This window comes from Monodelphis domestica, chromosome 6, assembly GCF_027887165.1.
Source record: "Monodelphis domestica isolate mMonDom1 chromosome 6, mMonDom1.pri, whole genome shotgun sequence".
In the NCBI taxonomy this organism is placed as follows: Eukaryota; Metazoa; Chordata; class Mammalia; order Didelphimorphia; family Didelphidae; genus Monodelphis; species Monodelphis domestica.
This window is the reverse complement of record NC_077232.1, coordinates 130358696-130383440: the sequence shown is the minus strand read 5'-3', so window position 1 is coordinate 130383440 and position 24745 is coordinate 130358696. Positions and strand designations below refer to the sequence as shown.

The following is a 24745-nucleotide window of genomic DNA, read 5'->3' as shown; positions in this document are numbered from 1 at the left end:
AAGGAGATCATAATGAATATTTCTGTTGCTATTTAAATGTTAAGCTTTAAAGAGTTATGGGTTTTCCTTCCCCCCCCCCCCCAATGCCTTTTTGCTGTGGGTCTCTGTGATATATCTTTTCATTTATTTCAGAGAGTCGTATGATCCTGGATGCCTTTGCCCAGCAGTGCAGTCGGGTTCTTAGTCTTTTAAACTGTGGTGGAAAATTTCTGGACTCCAGCCATTCGCAATCCATGATTTCTTGTGTAAAGCAGGAAGGTTCAAGTTATAGCGAAAGACAAGAACAGTGTCAGATTGGAAAAATCGTTCATAGTCAGACAACAGACAATTTAGACATTGAGATGCAATATATGCAAAAGAAACAGCAAACCTCTGCCTTCTTGAGGGTCTTCACTGATTCCCTACAAAATTATCTACTTTCTGGGAGCTTTCCAACTCAGAATACCTCATCTGTAAATGATTATAGCCATCTGGCAGATGTGGACCCTCTTTCAACCTCCCCAGTTCATACTTTAGGTGGATGGACCTCCCCAGCCACTTCAGAATCACATGGTCACCCATCATCTTCTACTCTCCCAGAAGAGGAAGAAGAGGAAGAAGGATACTGCCCCCGATGCCAAGAACTAGAACAAGAAGTCATTTCACTACAACAAGAAAATGAGGAACTCAGAAGAAAACTAGAGAGCATCCCAGGTACTCTTGTTGAATAATTTTGCAAACATTATGTCACTGGCTTTCATTTCTACTCCTTCTCTTCGCATTACTCTGATTTTATCAAGGACATATGAATGAGCATTTCAGAAGTCAAAATAATTAATAAGGTGGGGTGGGAGGAGTACAAATCAGGGCAATCTAGAGTATTGTGCTACAGAATACTTAGGGGTAGAGCTGAAGACCAGGACCCCCGAACCATATCTATATCAATAGAAAATCAGTTCCCAAGAGGATGTAAAGAGCCTGAAATGGATGAGTTGTGGTTCTGAATTTCCTCTACAAAGTGGTCATATTACTTTGTAATCACTTTTATATTTCAGTGTTTTTGATTTCTGTTTTATTAGTCAGTGATAGAAATTCAAATGAAATGATACTTTTAGGATAGCATTCCAGTTGTGCCAAAAAAAAGACCTCTTCTTATCCATTGATTTCCTTTATTAAATTTCAAAGTGTTTTGGTTGTTTTTTAGTGGGCAAACTCCTATTTCAAATTGATAAGAAACTGAACACTAAGTCTCATGGGTCAAAAACACTCCAATAATTCAAGTAATATCAAAGATATTTACTAATCTTGCTAAATATAAAATACTCTTTACTTCTCATCAATACTAAACTTACATACTAGCAAAGTCTCCTTTTGGTAAGGATCTTCATGGAGTCACAAGTTGCTTTCAACCAGTTAGAAAAACATATTTAGTGAGTTTAATTTCTATTATGCATTTCACTGCATTTCTGGTTTATGGTCTGTCAGTGAGAAAAGGTGTTTACCTACCATCTTGGTAAAGAAAAGTATGCCATAAGGCAGCTCATGACTTGACTAGGGAATGTGTAGGAAGTGGAAAAAAAGGATTTTTAAGACAGCTCAGTTTTTTGAAAGCATACCTTGCAAATAAGACCTAATATAGATTTCACAAATGAAAATGGGGGGGGGGGATGTGTATTTCTTAGAGTAGTTCTATATTTTTTTTCTACTTAGATATAAGGAATGAGTATAAACTCATCCCTTTTGTCAAACATAACCTCCAGACTGAGTCCCCTTGTTCACCTCATGTCCTGTCAGTCTATTTGTTTGGCACTCTTTTCTTTCTAGCTATAGAAAAACCTCCAGTGAATTCTTCTGCTCTCTCCAAAAACATTAAATGAAATGGAGAAACTAAGGCCATTATCTAATTAATTTAGGCCCCAGATAGTTCTATTGTGAAAATAACTGGGTTTAAACTGAATTGTCCAGATTAGCTGACTACACTTTTCAAAGTCACCAAAAGATTATTCAGCTCCATACGTCATTTTGCCAATATAAATGAAAATTTTGTCTCTTCATTCTTGGCATAATTCATTCATAGCTTCCTCTCTGTAGCATTGATCATTCCTTTCCTTGTCATATGCAACCCTAGACATCTTTTTGTAATAACTCAGGTACCTTGTAAGCTCCTTCCACCCCCTGTAATAGCTTTTCAAGATTTTTGAACTAAAAATTCCAAAAAACCCTATTGTTTTCCAAATAAGTATCAACTGTATTAAATTTTAGTGTTTTATACATAATAAAAATGTGGATTTGATTTATGTTACACAAAGATGAACCACAATTTTAAAAAGAACTCCTTCCCCCCCTTCAGAAATTTCAGTTAAAATATTTTTGTAATACACTATGCCCAGAAGAGAGACAGAGGAATGAGGTTAATGCATATTAGGTCTTAGCTTCATCTATTTGAACCCTAGAGGGTGGTGAAGTCACTTTTTGTGCTCTGGACAGAATTGTTCACTGACAACCATAGAGAAATGACCTCAGAGAGCCTTAGTACTTCTCTGAATATTTCCCAATTTCCACATGGGGAGAAGGCCCAGGTCTACCCCAGCCCATCTCAGTATTTGATAGCTCTCTCTGTTGGGATTCATAAAGCAACAGTCACTTTACACCATGTTGTGAGTAGAAACTCTGTGAATGATTTTCATTCCTCTTCTTCTAGAAGTCTCCTTTGTACAGAGGGGGGTAAAGTATCCAGATGTCTATTGATGACACTGTGTCATTGGACAAATGAACAGCAATGGGAAGATAGATAGATAGATAGATAGATAGATAGATAGATGTTATTAATATATATAATTCATATTCACTCTTCAAAACTATAATTCCAACTATTTACCTATTAATCTGGCAGAGGTGAAGTATTAAGACACATGTTTCTGATTGCTTCACATTCTTAGGATAGATAACAACATCCTCATTATTTTTGACAGACTTGTAGTCACAAGTATTTGTCAAGCTGTCTAGACTTGATATTCATATTGCTTAGCAAACTCATGGATCAATTCACCTCCCATGACCTGAATGAGTGTGCTTGAAGCCTTTTAGCACGTCAATGGTGTCCTAGCAATAATTACACACCAATGCAGTTTTAAAATTTAATTTATTTTATTTTTCACTTATCAAGTATTCATCTTTCCCTCTTCCCTCTCCCATCTGCCCATCAGGAAAAAAGGAAAGAAGAAAGGGAAGGAAGGAGGGAGGGAAAAAGAGAAAGAGAGAGAGCGAGGGAAGAGAGAAAGAGAGAGGGGAGAGAGAGCGGGGGAAGAGAGAAAGAGAGAGGGGAGAGAGAGGGAGGGAGAGAAAGAGAGGAGGGAGGGTGGGACAAAGAGGAAGGGTAGGAGAGAGAGGAGAGAGAGAGGAAAGAAGGAAGGGAGGGAGGGAGGAAGGAAGGGAGGGAGGAAGGAAGGAAGGAAGGAAGGAAGGAAGGAAGGAAGGAAGGAAGGAAGGAAGGAAGGAAGGAAGGAAGGAAGGAAGGAAGGAAGGAAGGAAGGAAGGAAGGATGGGAGGAAGGATGGGAGGAAGGATGGGAGGAAGGATGGGAGGAAGGATGGGAGGGAAGGGAGGGAGGGAGAGAAGTAAGAAAGGAATGAAGGGAAGAAGGAAGTGAGGAAGGAAGGAAGTGAGGAAGGAAGGAAGGAAGCAGCATTTTTTTCATATTGCTATAGACAGATTGGGTTTCTTTGTGAGCAACTACCTGTTTGAATCCTTAAATACTTTGTCAGCTGGGGAATGGCTCTTGTTCTTAGAAATTTTAATCAATTCCTTATATACCTTGGAAAGGAGACCTTTATTAGAATAACTTGTTGCAAAAGAGTTTTTCCCAGTAAATTGCTTCTCTTTAAATCATAGCTGTACTAGACTAGTTTGTGCAAAAAACTTTTTAGTTTTTGTCATCAGTTATCCATTTTGTCTTCTGTGATCCTATCCCTTGTATGGTCATTAATTCTTTCTCTATACATAAATCTAATAGAGAATTTCTTCCTTGTTTCTCTAATTTGTGTATAATGTTACCTTTTATATTTAATTCACATATCCTTTTGTACCTCATCTTGGTAGAATGTGTGACATACTGCTCTAATTGTTCCATACTAATGTCTAATTCCCCCAGAAGTTTTCATCAAATAGTGAATCCTTATCCCTGTTGCTACAGTCTTTGTGTTTATTAAACATTATACTCCTAGATTCATTTGCTCCTATAAGTTGTATAACTAAATCATTTCATTGATTTATCTCTTTTGTTACCAGCACCTGATTTGATTTTTTTTGAGAATTACTCCTTTATAGTAAAATTTTAGAACTGTCATTGTTAGACCCCCTTCAATCATTCCCTTCTTTCCATTATGTCCCTTGAGATTTTTTTAACTTTTTTTCCTTCATATGAATTGTATTTATTTTTTAAAGTAATCCTTTGAGAGTTTGATTGATATGATATCAAATATGTAAATTAATTTAGTTGATATTGTCATTTTTATTATGTTGACCCAGCCAATCCCTAAACAATTAATATTTCTTCAATTACCTAGGTCTTTATTTCTCTGAACATTTTCACTAGTGGAAAAAGAGAAATGGGTATTATAACTAAAAAATAGAAAACCAATTAATTGTTGTTGTTCAGTCATTTAGACTTGTCTGATGCCTTGTAACTAATTTAAAAACCCCAATTAAAAGACAAAATAGAAATCATGATAAACACAGAAACAATTTAGCAAAATTAAAAGCAAAAAGATTAAACTAATAAATAAAACCAAGAGCTTTTAAAAATAGAGTAAATAAACCATAAAGTAATTCAATTAAAAAGAAGATAAGAAAACCAATTTGCTGTACCAAAAACGAAAAATAAGAATTCATAAGAAATTAATAATAAAGGAGATTCCAAGGAGCCTAACTATATGGCAATAAAACCGACAAGTTAAATAAAATCAATTAACATTTACAAAAAAATTAAGATAGATTAACAGAACAAGAAATAGATAATTTAAACAAACTAACTTCAAAAGATGAAACTGAATAAATTACAAGGACATTGCCAAAGAAAAAAATTCCCAGACCAGATAGGTTCATGATTGAATTCTCTCAAACATTCAAGAAACAATTAATTACAAAATTACATAAAGTGTTAGCAAAAATAGCAAAAGGTAGGAATCCTACCAAATTCCTTCTATAACACAAAAGTGGTCTTGATACTTAAACTTAGAAGAATCAAAACAGAAAATGAGAACTATAGACCAATTTCCAGATAAACATTGTTACAACATTTTAAATAAAGTCCTAACAAAGAGACTAAGACATATCACAAAGACTATACATGATTTCAGATTGGATTTATTCCAGGAATGCAGAATTGGTTTAATATTAGGAAAATTTTAGGCTTAATTAACTATATTAATAGAAAATTGCACAAAAATCATATAGTTATATCAAAAGATGCAGAAAAAAAACATTTTACAAAATAAAACACCAATTTCCATTAAAAAAAAAACATGAGAAAACATGAAAACTGAACCTTTCCTTAACATGCTAAATAGTATATATATAAAACCAAAAATCAACATTATATGTAATGGTGATAAACTAGAATCCTTTCCAATAAAGTCAGAAGTGAGACAAGGATACCTATTATCAACACTTATGTTTCATATAATACTAAAGAGCTGACTTTAGAAATTAAGCTTTAAAAATAAATTGAGAGAATAAATTTAAGAAGAAGAAATAAAAATATTACTTTGGCAGACATGAGGTACTTAAAGAACCCTAGCGAGTCAACAAAAAATTAATTTAAATGATAACTAGCAAAGTTACAGGATATAAAATAAACCTACATAGATTATCAATATTTTTTATATAATACCAATAAAACCCAGCAGGAAGGGACAAAAAGAGAAATTCTATTTAAACAACTGCAAAATTCCTGAAATACTTAGGCAACTACCTACATATATATAATTAATGTAATATATATTGTATATACATATACCCAAGAAATATATAAATTCAACTATGAACCACTATGTACAAAGCCATTTTCACAAAGATTGAGATCTATTGTATCTTCTTGAATACTCTTTATGATTCAGAAGAGAGACAACACTCCTTAAAATTATGTTGTTGATCATTTTTTATTAATAATATTTGTTTCCAAATTTAATAACACTTATGTTAAATCAATAGTTATCTCACACAGAAAACTAATTTGGTCTTAAATAACTGACATTGGAAAGCCAAGAAAAGAAAAAAGAAATGACTTGCAAATTATAAATAGAAGATAAATTAGGGGAGAGTTAAGGTTTAATGTCAGCAGACTTGAGTTCCCAACTATAAAGCATGTGTGAAGGCAAACCTTAATATAGCATCCCATGAGAAAGATCTGTATGTTTGGTTGGAAAGGTGTTTCAGCATGAGATGAAAACTTGACCCAAGTAGAGAAGGAATCCCAGAGTTACTTCAGCAAGTAACAAGGTCAGCTATGATTACGTTATCAGGAAGTCTAATTTTTTCAGCCCATTCATTGCCTGTGCATTTTCCCAAAGCTTCCATCTCTTTATGTAGCCTCTCTCCCTTAAATAAATGCAATTCCTCTTACTCTGAAGGTAAACTATCACTGATGAAAGCAATTTTCTCCAGGAAGTAACTGGCTTACACAGCTTGTGACCTAAGCAGTTACAGTTTTACCTAATGGCCAAAAGTTGCCCTAAAGCAGTGGTTCTTAACCTTTTTGTATGTCATAGTCATCTTTAGCCTTTTTGTGTAACTTCTAAACCCCTTATGGGAGTAATGTTTTTAAATAATTGAAGAAAATGCTAAATTTCAGGGAAAGGTTAATGAAAACAAAAATCTAATTTTTACCCCATCTAGTTTCACAGACCCTCCTGAAATCTATCTAAGGACTCCTTAAAGGTCCACAGACCCTAGGTTAAAAACTTGAACCATAGAGGCTTGATCATTTTATTGGAAGGGCCAAGAACTTAATATTCCTTAGAGAGACTATCCAGATATGCTGTGTGCTCTGGGAGAATATTTTCATTCATCACGGCTAGGCAAGAACAGACAAGTTCAGAGAAAAAGAAAATACTGAGGGGAGGGAAAGAGGTCAGGTTATTTGGGAGCTAGTGTGATGCAGAAACTCCTGTGACAATGAAAAATTCTAAGAGATTGACTTCTGTGTAAGAAAATCAACTTATTGATCAGGCTAGCAATAAACAATAAATTAATTGGGCAATGATCTCTCTGGGTGATCATAGAGCAGAAAGTCCCCTTGAACAGGTATAATACAATTTTGGAGTTCACCTCTTGGTCCTTCCCTGAACATCCAAGGCATCTCTAGCTGGTGAATAGCCAATGGGGAGGTGGTCCATCAAAACTCTCACCCCTACATAGTGTTATGCCATGTTCTCCCAAAACCAAGAGCAAATCTCAAATAAGAGTTATAAAGTGGATGGAAAGTTATTTCACAAACACAGCCCTTTCACAGAGATAGCTTATAAAAAGGGAACAAAGTATTTTAGGTTTTCTTGAGAGGAAGGGTCAGTTTGCCTTACTTGGAAGCCAATGATGTGTTTTTATTTTATCCTCCTTAAATTAGTCTTTAATTCTATAAGCAAATCAACAAGTAATATTAAACACCTACTATGTGCAGGGCACTATGCTGGCATTTGCAGCATAGAAAAGCTTCACCAGACTCTGCTAATCTAATGATAAGATAGCTTGTAAACACATTTTAAAATGGCCTTCAAATAACCTAAGACATTTTCACTTAGTATGAGACTACTAGCACTGGATATTAGGTCTTGTGAAGGGAGGGGTAGGAAGAATGGAAAATACTATAAAGCACAGGGAAGAGAAAGTAGAATTAGCAAAGAAAGGAGAAAGGAGAATTGTATCGGTAGTACTTAATAGGGTGGGAGAAGCTAAAGCAAGAGGAAGACCCAGAAAAAGGAAATGAGAAAGAAGGCTCCTGAATGCAGAGGACAATTCAGGAATCAGGTACCTCATTTTATATCCACAACAAATCTGCAAAGTAGCTAGGGCAGGACAAATGTTTTATTTCTCCATTTTATAGATGAAGAAACAGGCACAATCAAGTTAATGACCCCTTTTAGGACACAGAGTAAGCTGACTGGCAAAGGAGGGTTTCAATTTCAAATCTAAATCCAGGAATGGCCCAGTGAAATAAAAGGATTAAAACATACCAGGGGAAATTTTCCAAAACTGTACCATGGGAGCCAATTATGACCTGGTGAAAATGTCTGTTTGTTTTTATCATTCCTTTCTCCCAACTCTTGAGCTTCCCTCTTTCTTTCCATACACTTATTCCTATGGGTGTAGTCTATATGTCAGGCAAATTGGCTTGTTAAGAAAAGAAAAAAACTCAAGAAATGATAACCTTTTAGAGTCCCAACAATAAGCATGTTTCCCAAACTTCCTACTCCAATGCCACATCATAGCATAAGGGTAACCTTGAGTTCTTGGCAGCTAGGTTGCACAGTGAACCTAGAGTCAGGAAGAATAGAATACAAATCCAGTCTTAGACTACTACTATTATAAGCTCTGTGACCCTCACTTAAACTTGGACTGCCTCAGTTTCCTGAGGATAATAACAGCATCTACCACCTAGTATTTTTGTGAAGATTAAATGAAATAATATTTGTAAAGCACTTAGTCCAGGGGTGAGCACATACTACGTGCTTAATAGATATTTGTTCCTTCCTATCCTCTTGAAAACTATGCTGAGAGAGTGCAAGCTCCAGAAAGCCCTGCCAGAATGGGAAGGGTATAAGCTTGGGTCTCCCAAAAGTCTATATGGCTATTGCCTAAGGACCAGCCTTGTTAACATATATCATCAGAAATCTATTGTCCCAGTATGCCAGAAGATATTCAGAGCAAGTCAAAGCTTCTGCTAGTTTGTATTCTGGATCTTTCAATCCATGACAAAGTTATTCAGTAAACCATTAAAAGGTCAAATAGTACAGTAAATAATTTCCATTTCACCACTGAGTAACATGGGATTGGTATATGACATATTTTGAGATGGATTTTTTCATGTTTGGAGTCTTGAAATGAAACAACTGCATAACAAGACAGATTAAATGATGAGAGAGGGATGAGAGAGGAGAAACTGTAATCAAAATTTTAATACAGCTATCTGCAATGAAAATTAGAAAATAGAGATCCAGTGGCCTTAATATGGGAGAGAGTAGTATTAGAGCAATTTTCCTTGAGACTCTCTTATCTGACAGTCACTGCACCAGTTGCTCAGTCATTAAAGAATGCTAAAACCATGCAATCAACAGAACCATTTAAAATAGTGTCAGAAAAGCCATCCACTTGACAGCCTTAGAAAGAAACAAGAGTAATTTTGTTAAAGTCATAGTACCCAAAGCTTTCTTTAGTAACAGCAATCCTTGGTCAATAAATTGGCATGGATCAGAACCAACTGAGATTTCAAAGATGCACAAAGTGGGAAAATACTAAATTCACATATTATCCCTGCTAGAAAAACAACTCCAAGCCTATTTCCTAGGAATGGTAGGTTGGGAACATCTTAGCATTTGACAGCATGTGAAACTGAACATTGGGAGATATAGGATAGTCTGTCTATGATCCATTACCCTTAGCATTGCCTCTAAAATTCTATCTTAAGAAAAGAATTCTCAGGTTTCATTCCTTAGAATTATACCCAGAATTCATTCCCAGAATTATCTTACTGAACTTTTAAAAATTCAATTATATAAAGCAGTTGTATAATAGAATAATTTTAAGTTTAAAAGTAATATAAATGGTCCAGATCAACTTAAGGCACCTTTAACAGTTACTCCACTTATTCCATCATAACCTCTATTGTTCTCCATCACTCATAGTTTATTCCCTTGGTTAGAGACATGAAATTCATTTTACTTTGGCTTTTTATTTTGGCATTGACAAAGTCATATTGTGTAACTATTCCAAAGTAGTTGGTATCTTTTCTGTGAATTATAATGTTTGCTTAAAACTCATTATTTAAAATAGGATCTGAGAAATATATATCTACAAACCTGGAACCTTAGAAGCTATCTAATATCTAGATTTTAGATATTAGACTTAATTAATAAAAATATAATATTAGAAGTTATCTAATATAACCCCCTCATTTTATAGATGAAGAAAATGAGGCCTGTACCCTGCAGTGTTGTTATGAAGACTGAATGAAATAATAATTGTAAAGTGCTTAGCACAGTGCCTGGTACATAGTAAATACTATGTAAATGTTAGCTATCATTATTATTATTAAGTGACTTGCCTAAGGTCACACAGGGAGGAGATGGGTGCAATTGACTTTCAGGGAATAAGATCTCTAGGTCATGATTTTATTACTAGAAGAGATCCTATTAATCTTTAATTTGCAGATTTAAGAAATAAATTTTAGCCTAGTAGAGACTAGAGGCTAAAACAGTTATATAGCAACTTTGACTGTAGAGAAGTAAAAATGAAGTGTACCATTAATATTTTGGATAACCATGGAAATTGTTCATACATAGTTATGGAATATTGTTACCAAAAATATTCTAGCAAAACAAAGGAAAAAAACATTCCTGGAATTTCAGTGCTTTCATTTTGCTGATAAAATGACAATTATCTTCTAAAAAGGCAGCACAGTTTAGCTAATTAAGCTGCTCTGTGGGCCAAGAAAAAAGATTCTTTTCTATTTTGGCCCTTGATTTGGCAGGTAAATCTTACTCAATTTTTACATATTTATAGTATAATAATATTTACCACTTGTTTGGCACATAAGATGTTTTATCTGATTCTCCTCAAAGTGCCTCTGCAAATGTAGTGAGGCAGAAAGGAATGTACTCTTGCCCCTGGCTCTCAGTCTGATCCCCAGCCATTATGCTGGGGTTATAAAGGCCTATATAGAGATACCTACTTCCCAGAAAGGTTTTTGCATTAGCCAGTTTTGCTCACTAATTTGATCAATCCACCTACAATTCTGTTTTAAGCTACATTATCCTAAAGAGCTAGCTAGAGCTATGTAGCTTGAAATATAGTAACTGACTATAATCCACACCAAGCCAATAAACATTGATGAAGTGCTTACTGCGTATGAGACCCTCTGCCAGGCATTGGGGATTCAGAGATCAAATAAAAAGCAGTCCTAAGCTCAGAGACCTTCTTTCCTTCAGTGCCCTGACATTTGCTGCAAGGTGAAGAGAGCAGAATGAAGCTGCTCTATTTGGCTGTCATCACCATCACTTCTACTTATAAACTGAATTTAGGGATTTGTCACACCTATCTCTTGCAGGTCGATATTACTTTCATGGAAGAACAGGTAAGTAGGAAAGGCATGGACTTATTAGTATTGGTAAGTATGGGTTGGTTACAATGCCTGAAATTTACATAGCATTTTAAGATTTGCAAAAGGTATGTATGGTGCCCCCCAAAATGTTTTAGTTCATTTAAAAAATTTTATAACTTTCATTAGCTATTTTTAATTACAAAGCTACTTTAATATTCTTAATTTTAAAATTAGATTCAGTAGTTTAAAATGAACTAACACTCTGAGGGTACTATGTATCTATATGTGTATATGTGTATAATATATATTTAACAATTAGTGTGTGTGTGTGTGAGTGTGTGTGTGTATACTCATCTGATTCCCATAACAACCCTAAAAGATAGGGACTCCAAGTATTATTATTCCCATTTGAGACATAACTAATAGATTTTTAAATCCATCTGTTTGAATTATAGAAAAATAGCATTTATTAGCAAAAACATCCTTGGGTGATGGTAATAGTTGTTTAAAGCTCAAAGTCTGCATTAACCATCTCTATCTACATACAAGCCCAGAAAGCAATAATGGTTCATGCCCTTTCTGTGGTTTGTTTTTGCATCTCCCTATCTCACCCACTCAGGCTGAAAGGGCAGGGGCCACTCTGGGATCTGATAGTGATACTAATTGAGCATCTCAGAGCTTTGATCTATTCTTTTTCCCACCTGGACCAATTCACCCTTTCTTTAAGCAACCTAGTATCACCACTCCTGGCAATAGTTCAAGTCTCAAAAAAATCGATCTTTAGGCAAATAAATAATTGAACCCCAAACATCACAAAACACAGATAAAAGTAGTAATAGCATCTTGCCTGTTTGATTTTTCAAAATATTTCCTGCAAGAGTTCACTTCCTGTTGAGATCAAGATACATAAGCTCACACTCATAAGACACTTGCCTATTTTTAATGAGAACAAAGCTTTGTGGAGAATATATGTCAGCTTTTGATGTAGCAGCCCTAGGTCCCTTGGTTTCTCCTGGCTTTGAGACATCTATAGCTACAGGGAGGTTGAAGAAAAACCTGGCCAACTCTTCTAGGTACACAAACTGACCATGGAGATTAATTCAATTATACTCAATAGCAAGTAAACTACTTCATTGCTCTTTCTACTAATCCTGGGTACTGTCTATTAATTTTCCAATCAGAAATAAGTCAAATAAGAATTCACACCAGGATTGTTCTTTGATGCTTGAGTATTTGCCAATTATTTTGGATTCTATAAATATGTTTTCCCTTTGGAGAAAGGAGACATGTTTGACCAGATTACCTCACCTTTATATCTTCTTTATAATTTGATCCTCATAATGATTCTGTGAGTTCTATATAGACAATTATTATTATTATTCTCACTGTACAGATGAAGAAAAGGAGGCATAGAGAGAGTAATGATTTTCCTGAGTTCACACAGTTGAAGACAGAGACAGGACTAGAACCCCCAAAGTATACTGATCCTCAAGTCTTCTAAATCTCTGTCTCTATTTCTTCTATTTTTATGTGACCAATAATTATCACTATAAAATATATTCTTAATCTATCATTGTTAAGTGTGGGGGGAAATTGTTGAACACAATTTAAATCACAAAGAGGAGAAGTAATCTTTGCTTTTTTATGGGGAATATATATATAATAATATACTTATTATATATATATAAAATTTCATTAGTATGAGAAATCTCTTCACCAATACAAATTGCAATCCGCAAATTTAGAGAATCCTCTAGGTTTTTAACCTACTTTATTTAAAACAGATGTTCTGTGCAATATCACAGCCTATTAAAACTGACTTGTATAATCATTTAGCAAATGTCATTGAAATTGAAGGATTAAGTCAAATAACTGCTGAGGAGTTGCCTAAGAAACCTGCATATAAATATTACTAATTACCTAACTATTTTGAAAGCAAGAATTTTCCCAACCTGCCTTTTAACTTCTTGTTCAAGATTTTCAAAAATGCATCAGTGAAATGTGAGAGAATTAATTGTGAATATTAAAAACTCTCAAGACTGAAAAGCATTAAGTATTAGGAAAAATACGAAAGATTCTGCTTGCTACCCACAAAACTAAGTAAGAGACAAGAATGAACAATAAGAAAGAAAGAAGCATTTTTTTAAACCCTTACCTTCTGTCTTGGAGTCAATACTGTGTATTGGCTCCAAGGCAGAAGAGTGGTAAGGGCTAGGCAATGGAGGTCAAGTGACTTGCCCAGGGTCACACAGCTGGGAAGTGTCTGAGGCCAGATTTGAACCTAGGACCTCCCATCTCTAGATCTGGCTCTCAATCCACTGAGCTACCCAGCTGCCCCCTAAGAAGCAATTTTAAATGGGGCTCTAATAAAATACAATGTTTATTATCTTCTTCAATGTGGGTTCCCTATTCAGCACTCTGGACAGCCACTGAAAGACTATCAGTACAAATTAGTCTTCTCAAGGTTCCCAAGACTTTTTTTCAGTTAGGTCATTCTAAGAGGGCCAATACTAAAGGATTTTTAAAAAATTCATAAAATTTGCCTATTTATTTAGTAGCGCTAAACAGTCACACTACTTCTGTCACAACAGAAAAGAACTATTTCCAAAAATTTGCTTCATTAATTGGGTATGTATTGCCCAAATGGCAACATTTACTTAAGAGGGGCCTTTTAAGTCTGAACTAATCACTTTGCTCACCTTCAGAGAAATTATCTATGAAGTAAGACTGTGTCTAAGTGTGTACATTTGTATATGAAGGGAAATGTCTGAATTGCATTCAGTATTTGCCCTCTGAAAAATGTAGGAAGTAAAGATAAACCAAATAAATATTATGTCTACAATAAAAACTTAACTGCCCAGGCTACAATGTTAAAAGGGTCACATTGTTTTTGAATGTTCCTTTTGAATGATGAATCATATTATATGATATATTTCTCCCTTTTTTTGGCTTAAATTGTTTATAATGCAAATTTTTTCATTATCATTGTTGTTGACCTAATTTAGTCTGGTAATCTTCTTTAATCTGAAAACCCTTTGGAGTACACTGGGCTGAGGGTAGAAAACCCTTTAAAGATCTCAGATTTATTCAATTAAATGATTGTACAAATCAGAAGAAGAGAAACTCATTTCTGCTACAAAATATGTCTTTGGGGAATTGACAATGCAAATCGTAGAATGCTTTATTTAGTTAAAAATTGCTGTTATTGTTGTTGTTGTTGTTGTTGTTGTTGTTGTTGTTGTTGTTTGCCACACCAGGAATGTTCAGTAATTGCAATCTGTTTCCCACAGTGCCCTGCCAGACGGTCTTAGATTATTTGAAAACTGTCCTTCAGCACCATAACCAACTTATGATACCACAGCCAGCAGATCAGCCCACAGAGGTAGTGTATGCTACAAAAACAAAAAGAAGCATGTTTTATGTTCCCGACTTAATTAAGATTAAAATGACAATTTAGTATCTACCAATAAAAATCCAAAGAATGCATTGGTGACAGAATATATCTCTGAAAGCCATGGACTGACCTGTGTACATGCCTTGTTGGATTTACATGAGTCTTGGAATGACAATGGTTCAGTGGGGAAGATGCTGGACTTAGGAGTCAAGAAAACCTGAGTTCAAAATGCTACCTCAGAAACTTACTAGCTATGACTCTGGGCAAGTGTTTTAACCTCTTTCTGCCTTGGTTTCCTCCTCTTCAAAACAAGGATAACAATAGCACCTGCCTTGCAGAATCAGTGTGAGGATCACATGAGGTAATATGTGTAGTTATATGAATGTTAGCTATTAGGATGATGGTGGTAATGGTAGAATAAGTGGACTACAGGTTAAATTTAGAGTTTCTTTGCTAAGCAAGAAAAAAACAGAGTCCATGCAAATGTTCACCATTTTAAACAAGTCTTCCCACTCCACTTATCATTTACCCTCACCCACCATTTGTCTACTCATTTAACTCTATTAGTGAAATATGAGCATATATCTTCTACCAAAGAGACTCATCAATTAATCAATAAACACTTCTTCAGCACCTACTGTGTGCCAGGAACTATCTTCACAATAACAATGAATATTAAGCAAAGAATTAATTGGTCCTGTGGATATTTCACTGCAATCTATACTACAAATATTATTATCTACTGAGAAGAACTTTCATACAAAAATTTCCCAGTTCTTTGTTGAGCAGTGGATGATCAAGTTTCTAACCTTTGCATATTTGCAGAGATAAACCATGTTGAGTAGAGGAGCAAATAAGGTCAACCAGTTTGGAGCCTTTGCTTTGTAGACAAGATTTTATGTAAATACCAGTGCTTTGAGGGCTACCAAGTACTTTATAAATATTATAGCAGTTGAACCTCACAATAAATCTGCATGGTATATAGTATGGTGGTAAGAAATATACTTATTCCCATTTTACAAAGGAGCAACCAGGCTGAATTTCTGTGATTTGCCCAACTCGCCAACAAATGTTGGAACCAGGAAACAACTTTAGGTCTTCTGACTTCAAATATAGTTTCTTTCCTCTATATCATGTTGCCTTTTGTATGAGGAAGGAAGGGAGGGAGGGAGGAAGGAAAAAAGGAAGGGAGAGAGGGAAAGGAGGAGAGAAGGAAGGAAGGAGGCAGAAAGGAAGGGCTGCATTAAGTTCCTACTATATGTCAGACACTGTGCTAAGTGATTTACAAATATTATCTCATTTGATCCTCACAAGAACCCTGGCAGATAGGTGCTCTTCTTGCCCCCATTTTACAATGGAGGAAACTGAGTCACACAACTACTAAATGTCTGAGACACGATTTTACTTTCCAGTTTTCTTGACTCTAGGCCCCAGGCTTTTTTTTTTAATCCACTATGCCAACTAGGTTTTTTTCTTATTCTAGCAGAATGGGAAAGTTACTGAATTTATTTCTACTACTATTTTATTTTTTAATCTAGGCTCATAGAACGTCCTCAGTTATATTGTTACATTATCTTTTATCCCAATTAACTATTATAAAGCATTCTTTCCTTCATAATCTAAACAGCTTCATAGTTCTATTTTTATTTTTGAAATTTCTCCTTTTTCTGAGAGCATTTTTTCTGAATAACATCCAAATGGTAAATCTAAACAATAACAGTGAATGAGTTGCTTTCTTATAAATGAATATTCAAAATGTTTGAGAAGGGTCCTAGATTGGCCCTATTCACTGATATTTCACATCTCAAAAAATCATATTTTCCTGAATTTAATGATGTAAGTTGAGTATGCAGAGTGTACAGAGAGATCACCTCAGATCCAATAAGACTCATATTGAAGTCCTACCTCTGACATATACTGGCTCTGTGACATAGGGCAAATCATTTAAACTCTTTATACTCTAGGCAACTCCCTAAGATTATGTTAATAGAGAAAGTGCCAAGTTGCTTGAATAGAGGGACTTTTTTCACCTGGAGTTCCCTATCCTGATGAAATACCTGGTTCAGTTCCTATCTTTAACATGAATATGATATGCTTTCCTATAAGACTTCCTCACAGCATTATAGAAACCATACATAAGAAGAGGGATTTTGTGTGTGTGAGGGGGGAATTCCTCTACTAAGTTAGATATAATAAGACTAAAAGTCGAATTGTGATGCCTCATCACAAGATAGAAATGGCCCTAAGTTATTGAAGATGGAGTCATGAGAAAGCAGGCTCTAGCAGAGTCTTCTAAACTAATATAACTTCCAGAACAGGCTCAGTAAAGGAGTGTATGTTATAGTCTGAAGACAACCAGAGAAGATAACTCATGAATTGGAGAGAAGATGGGAGTACATGATCTCTGAAATCCTTCTAACAGATGATTCTAGAGATTAAGTGACTTGCCTAAGGGCACGCAGATAATAAGCAACAGAACCAAAGTCCCCTGATCTCTAATCCAGGTCTCTTTTCATTACTTCACATTGTCTCTTAATTTAATATTGGCAATGCTTGAGGAAGGGATGGAACATGAAGGAAAAATATCTTTATAATCCTATTCCTTTTCATTCCCTTTCCTCTCCCACTCTTCCATCAACTGGGTGATTTTTTTTATTCTAAGAACTCCACTTAACTCTCCCCTTATCCCCATATTCTCCCTCCCTTAAGCACAGTTGGGATTGGGGGACATTGTAGCAATGGGGAACATCAGTAAAGAACATTCTGGTTCAGTTCCTCCTCTCCCACCCTCCAGACTCACACTCACACCCCTCTGCCTCAAAAATGGATATCAGTTCCTTCTCAGTGCAGTCACACAAATCTCCCAGCTACAGAGAAAATGGTTTTGTTTGCTTTGCAAAACAGACACTTCAAATCCAACACTACTTTGAAATTAAAATTAAATAGCTGGTCAAAATGAGTAAACCCATCTGGAGGTGAATTACATTTTGTGAACAATCCTCGATGTTGTCAGAAAGAGAAAAAAGAAAGAATGAAATTAGAAAACAGGCTGCCCTTTTGTCTCTCTGCTTCTATTAATAAGCGATCAGGATCTTTTTTTCACCAGTTTTTCAGCTTAAAAAAGCACATTTAAATGTTCTGCTCTCCTGTAGATAAAAGAAAAAGTAAGATACTAGAGGATTAAAGTTCAGGTAGCAGAAGTGTCCAAATGTGGAGTCAAAAGTTTTTACTGTATTGTTTGTTTGTTTGTTTTTAATAATTTTTGCCAGCCAAGAATGTTTATAATAAACTATCATTGGCATTGGCAACACACTGAGGAATTTAGTGAAATGTACATCTATTTTAAGTTTGGAGCCTGCAAGGAATAGGAATGTATCATCTGACTGAAATCCAGATTTCAAGAAAGTTTGAATAGTACTCTAAATCCTCTGGGATAAGGAAAGATTGCTTCTCTCTCTGGAAACCATGGATCATTATTTTTTAAACGGGAATATGCAGACTTACTAGTTTATCTGAAAATTTTGTAGTGTGCCAGGCACCTATGTAAAAACTATAGCCATGCTTATTCAAGATGGTTACCTGATTAACTACAAAGACAGGATTTAATGGCAAACTGCATTCATTCTTCCTAGAACTGTGACAGTTATCTGTCCAATTGTTAGGATGTAACTATCATAACTCTCCTTTGTTGTCCTTTCTAACTTAAAAATTAATTATTAATTCATTTACTATGTATTATCATTTTATTATGTTGTTAATTTTATTATACATTATACAAATTATTATTAATTTATTAGTATGTTTTTTAGTGTAATACCTGAAAGTTGTTCTAGTCTCTTGTATAGGAAAGGCAACAAAAACATTCCTAACATCTTTAGCATTTATTGAAGCATAGGACAGTAGACTAAATGTGTCTTGATCACAGAAGCAATGGAGCATAATAGAGTATTCAAACTGTAGTCAAAAGACCCAAGTTCAAATCCTAACCCTGCCTCTCAGCAGCTATGTGACCTTGAGCAAGAGCACTTTACCTCTCAGAGATAGTTTCCTCATCTGTAAAGAGATGGGATTGGGCTAAAGAATCTTTGAAATTCTTTCAAAATTTCAATCCTATAACTACTCACATGTTTATAAGCTCTTTCCTCACAACCTGGAGAGGTAAGAGTCTTTATCCCTGTTTCATACATACCAATCAGTCAATCCACAAGTGTTTATTAAGCACCTATTCTGTACCAGGTCCTGTGCTAGGCATTGGAGATATAAAGACAAAAATGAAGCAATTCCTATTTTAAAGGATCTTAAATTCTCTCAGGGGAAATACACATACACACATATGCATATGTGTATGAAAGTATATGTTTAATATATGCATGTAAGTATGTAAATATGCCATATAAAAATAAGATAATTAGAAATAAGCAAATATTTAGGGAAAGCTTTATGAGTTACAAAGAAGTTAAATGACTTGTCCAACTATTGGAAACCAAATGTCTTGACTCCATCCAAGTCCAGTACTTTGCTGTCAAGGACACCATTTTTCTTATTTACCTTTTAGTTTTAAAAAAAGGAAAAAGATTAAAAGATGCTCCTAAAAATTGAGATTTGCTGTATTTCTTGACGTCTTGCTATTTTGAAAGACTCAAAGCAATGGTAATGGAACCTTTTGATCAGGTTTGATTATCCCTGTTGAGTCTGCCCCTGATTGGTTTCTTTTATTTCTATTTGGCTAAATATGTTCATTTTCTTAAAAATCACAATGTAGATTTAATGATTTAAGAAACCAAAGAAGTTTGTACCATGTTGAAAATAAAATTAACAGGACTTTTATTAGTACTTTTTAGTCTAACAAAAATGTTCACATATATGGGATTTGAGCCTCATTGAGAAAGAGAGACCAACAGAGAGAGAAAGAGGCAGAGAGATGGAGAGAGACAGAGAGAGGGAGACAGAGAGAGAGACAGAGAGATGGAGAGACAGAAACAGAGAGAGACAGAGACAGAGAAACAGAGAGAGAGACATAAAGAGACAGAGGCAGAGGCAGAGACAGAGATGGGGGCAGGGAGAGAGAGATTGAGAGGGGGGCACATCTGGGTGGTTCAGCACTGGGTCAGAATTCAGGAAAATTTTTTCAAATATGTCCTCAGACACTTTCTAGCTGTGTGACCTTGGGCAAGTCACTTATCCTCTTTTTTACCTTAATTCACTGAAGAAGGAAATGGAAAACCATCCCAGTATCTTTGCCAAGAAAACCTCATGGACAGGATGGACCATAGGGTCACAAAGAGTCAGACATGACTAAATAACTGAACAATAACTATAACTATAGCTAGATAGATAGATAGATAGATAGATAGATAGATAGATAAATAGATAAATAGATAGATAGATATAGATATATAACAGCCAAATCTGGCATTTTGTTTCCTAATTTCTTGGCATGCAAGATGAGCAAAAGAGCCTCCAGCTGAACAGAGGTTTTTCAAAATAAGGCCCCTCAAGGCTCAAACACTGCCACATTTATAACCAGTAGTAAATTTGTGGCATTGTAAAACTGAATGAGTTGTTAAGGTTTCCCCTTCTTTATTTTGTATACCTTAATTACTGGAGAAGGAGTACATTAAAACTGAGATCTTGGGTTAATTAATTGGTCCTGGACTATAGAATTTTATAGACCACAAGAACTGAAGTAATGGTAGTGTAGGTACAATTGACTAAACATGGCTTATAAACGTTACTGAAATTCCCGTAATTAGCCCCACTGCAGCTATTGAGCCCTGGGATTTTATAGCAGACATAAATTATGAAGGTTAAAAGGAAGAAAAATTTTGAGTTGACACAGTGGCATTTGCACAGAGCTATAATTTGAGTTAATGTGTTTTCCTGTGACTATTAATGAACCTTTTCTAGTTTCAAAATTCACTTTTATATTTACTTTCTCCACATTGTTTTCAAGGTAATAGACTGGCTAGCAGGTGTGAGGTGTTAAATTGTGAAAAATAAATATCTTGGGAAAATATGTCACAAAAGCTATGTCTGAAGTGCTTCACTGGAAGTGGAGAGGGCGATGAGACATGTTTGATCCCACTCTTCAAAGTCATTTTGATACCTTTGAGTAGACTGAAAAGGAAAGTTATGGGTATATTTAAATGGTGTTCCCTGTCATTGAATCTTGACACATTTTAACCTACCTGTTAAAGTGCAAGTTATAAATAGCTGCTCTCTCAAAGGTGTTCATTATACCTCATTGGGCTCTTGTTATAGAAAATGCAAATGTAATTTAAAAAGTGCCCGTTCTGAGTCTGAGCGATTACTTGCTCCCTTCAATACGCGTTTCATTGTCAGCCTATCAGCTTGGTTACACGCCTGTTTTCCTTTCAAGCAGAGATCGTTGGAGCTTCTCTCTGTCTGCCTCAGTGTGTAATGGAAAATGTTTCACTTTCCCAGGGAAGCAAGCAGCTGTTGAACAACTATCCTGTCTACATCACTAGTAAACAATGGGATGAGGCTGTAAATTCTTCCAAGAAAGATGGGAGGCGGCTACTTCGATACCTCATCAGATTTGTTTTTACAACCGATGAGCTTAAGTACTCATGCGGCCTTGGAAAAAGGAAAAGGTCAGTGCAGTCAGGAGAGACAGGTCCTGAAAGACGTCCTCTGGATCCAGTTAAAGTAACATGTCTCAGAGGTACTGCATCCTTTTGCTCAGTGTCCGCCATATGTGATCCCATTTCACTGCATTGGCTGTGGCTCCGTAGAAGTGTTCAGCTTTCCTGTATCTTGATTTTCCTGAGAACTCACAAGCTTTGTGTGGCCCATCGATTCCTTACCCAAAACTTCCTAGAGAACATTTTATTTGCTTTGGCATCAATGCTCTGACTTAATGATACGTTGATGTGGTGTAGCACTCTGATTTACATGCTAAATCCAGATTCAATTTCAACCAAAGGGCTTCCTTGACCAGAGTGGGGTGGGTGTGAGATGGGAAGAACCTGAGCATAGGACTATTTGGGGAAGTAAATGTGGGGGGGAGGACTAGTAGGGGAAATGTATGGAAGAAGAAGGGAAGAAATCATTTCTTTTCATAATTCCTCACATAATTTTGCCTAGATGATTTCCAATTTTCCTTTTCAAATATCTGTCCTCCCCCACAGCCCATTTTCTAGTCCTTCAAGAGTATTTAGTCCAAATTTATGTAACCTCTTTCTAATGTTAACCGGATATCAATAAATATTTATTATGGCCAGAAATTCACTAAGCTTTCTTAAGTCCTTCCCATGCTATTAAAAAGAAATTCCCTGGAAAACTGTTGATTTGGTATTTTAATCAGGTTAAGCAGTCAATGTGGGCCACTTTACAGCTGGCTAGATCTATTGTGCCAATAAGATTGAAGGCGAGGAAGGGAAAATTAACAGGGAAAAAAAAAAGATTGTTTCAGCAGGTGGATAGTCTTGTAAAAACAGTCTACAACCAGCTCTGCCATTTACTAAATGTGTGACCTTGGAAAAGTCACTTAAATTCTCTAATCTCAGTTTCCTCTAACCTATATTATGGTGAATGCTACCAAGCAGCCAACCAGAAAGAGGAAATGAATAATGAATTCCAGAAGCTATTCCAGAAACATGATATAATGGTGATGGAGGACTTCAACTATCCAGACATCTACACATCTTAGGAGTTTTCTCTGTGGGTGTTTGTCTGTCTGTCCTTGACCCTTTCTGTCTTTATGTCTTCTCCCTCTTCCTCCCTTTTTCTCTCTTTCTGTCATCTGTCTATCTCTCTGATTCTGTCCCTCTGTCTTTGTTTCTCCCTTCCTCCTTCCCTCTCCCCCTTCTCTCTCCCATCTCTCTGCCAAGAACAGAACATATGATAAATTATGGCCTAGCCTTGATAATGATTTAGTACATTCAGAAGTAGAGAAAGTGTCAAGGAAAATTACTATTCTGGACCTAATTCTGATCAATAATTAAAAACTAAAAGGCTAAGGTAGAAATTGGAATCTTAGGGAACTCTGACCATGCAGTTTGTTATTTGAATTCTATCCTAGATTTTGGATGAGCAGATTTCAGAAAGATCATAGAATGGATAAATAAGATTCCCGTGACTTAAAATTCTGCAGGGAAAGCTTACACTCAAAAGTGATGAAATACTTTCAGGAACAAAATTCTGGAGCATAAATTATTCCAGGATATGTGACAAGCAAGAGCTATCTAAAGAAACTGATGTGGCTACCGAGGGAACTCATCTACCAACATTTTTAGGAGCAATTTTTAAAAAAAGATCTTCAAAATCAGTATATCAACAATGTTAGTCATAGAAAATATGAAGACGCATACAAAAGAGTGTCCTAATCCTAATCCTGTAAATTGATGTGTGGAGGTGAATGCAAAGGACAAAGAGTCTTAGCTATGTTGGAAGGAACGGGAAGCTAGAAGAAGGGAGAGAAATGTGTTTAGGGGAGATGAGGTGATATCAGACAAAAGAGAACAAGCAGGAATTCTCAACTCTTGTTTATCTTGTTTTCTTTTCTAACAAGAATGTTCCTGAGATCAGAAATAAAAACGGTTCACAGGAAATTGAAACTCAAGATAAATGAAGATATAGAAATAAAGTACCCAGTTACTTACACTTAATGAGTTTGAGGCACCAGAGTCAAAAGAACTAGAACCCTAAGTACTGAAAGCACTTCTAGGGAGGCATTTGGGGTGGTAGAAAGAATATAAGACTTGGAGCCCTAATAAGACTAAGGTTTGAATCCTGCTCCTAATATTTACCATCTGTGTGGCTTTAGACAACCTGTTAAATTCTCTGAGCCTTAAGTTCCCTATTTGTAAAACAGAGATAATTATGCCTGTAATACTTCGCGCATGCACACACAAGTTATTGTGAGAATCGCAAGAGATAATGTCTATGAGGTGCTTTGTCAGGCTTAAAATGACATATATGTGTCAACTATCTCTGTGTGTGTATGTGCATGGTGTCACACTGACAGTGATCTTTGGAAAATTATAGAGAACCAGAGATGTGCCACAAAAGATGAGGCAGGCAAATGTCCCTGATTTCAACAACAACAAAAAAATAAAGGAGGTAGAGTCTTCAAACTATAGGATGGTAGACTTCAATTTATTTACTAGCATTATTCTAGTCTGCATTATTAAAGAGATGGTTCATAGAACAGAAAGCTGGCATGCACTGTCAAGAAATAGCTAGCCTTGTTTCCTTTTTTTTAAATCAAGGTTAATGGCCTGTTGGATCAGGAGAATGTCACAGACATAGTATACTTAGATTTCATCAAGCTACTAGACAGATTCTTTCAGGATATTTATGAACAAAATGGTCTTGATGATAGTAGTTAGATGGATTTAGAATTGGACCCACAGAAGAGTGAGCTTCTTGAGAGCAGGGTGTGGGTTTGGGTGTGTGGGGGGGTATTTCCTTGCCTTTCTTTGTACCCCTAGCATTTAGCACAGTGTCTAGCACATAGTAGGTGCTTAATAAATTCTAGTAGACTAAGGGACTAACTGAATTAAAATCAACCTAGAAGGATGTTCTCACTGAAGTACCACAGGGATCTCTCCATTCCACATTTTAATTAATGATTTGAATGTAGGCTTACTTATCAAATCTATGGATGATATAAATATGAGACTAGATGGCAGAATAGGAATCCAAAAATATCTCAAAAGCTTATAATAATGGGCCAAATCCAATAAGAGAGTATTTCAAAGGGGAAGTACCAAGTCCTAACCTTGGGTTCAAAAGACACAAATACAGAATGGGAGGAGACATGACTAGACAATAGTTTGTATGAAAAAAAACCTCAGCATCTTAGCACATTTGGCAGCTCAGTATTTATCAGTAATGAGATGTAACAGCCAAAAAAAAAATCTAATGGCATCATGGGATATTTCAATGGAAGAAAATTTTCTTGGACATAGATGATATTCCTGTTATTTTGTGACATGGAGTATAAAGTTCTGGGTATAACATTTTAGAAATAATGTTGACAGTCTAGCATTCATCTGAAGTGAGGGGACTAGAAACTATGCTACCTGAGGATCACA

At 35.6% G+C, this 24745-nt stretch overlaps 1 protein-coding gene across 1 annotated transcript in view; it reads left to right on the top strand.

Annotated features, from left to right (window-relative positions):
• Positions 1-24745, top strand: part of BEND4 (BEN domain containing 4) — a 52146-nt gene that overhangs the window by 11862 nt on the left and 15539 nt on the right. Inside the window, exons 2-4 of the mRNA XM_001365112.5 lie at positions 133-693; positions 14581-14672; positions 21129-21369. Coding sequence (XP_001365149.2) covers positions 133-693; positions 14581-14672; positions 21129-21369 — 894 coding nt within the window. The remainder of the gene's footprint in view (positions 1-132; positions 694-14580; positions 14673-21128; positions 21370-24745) is intronic.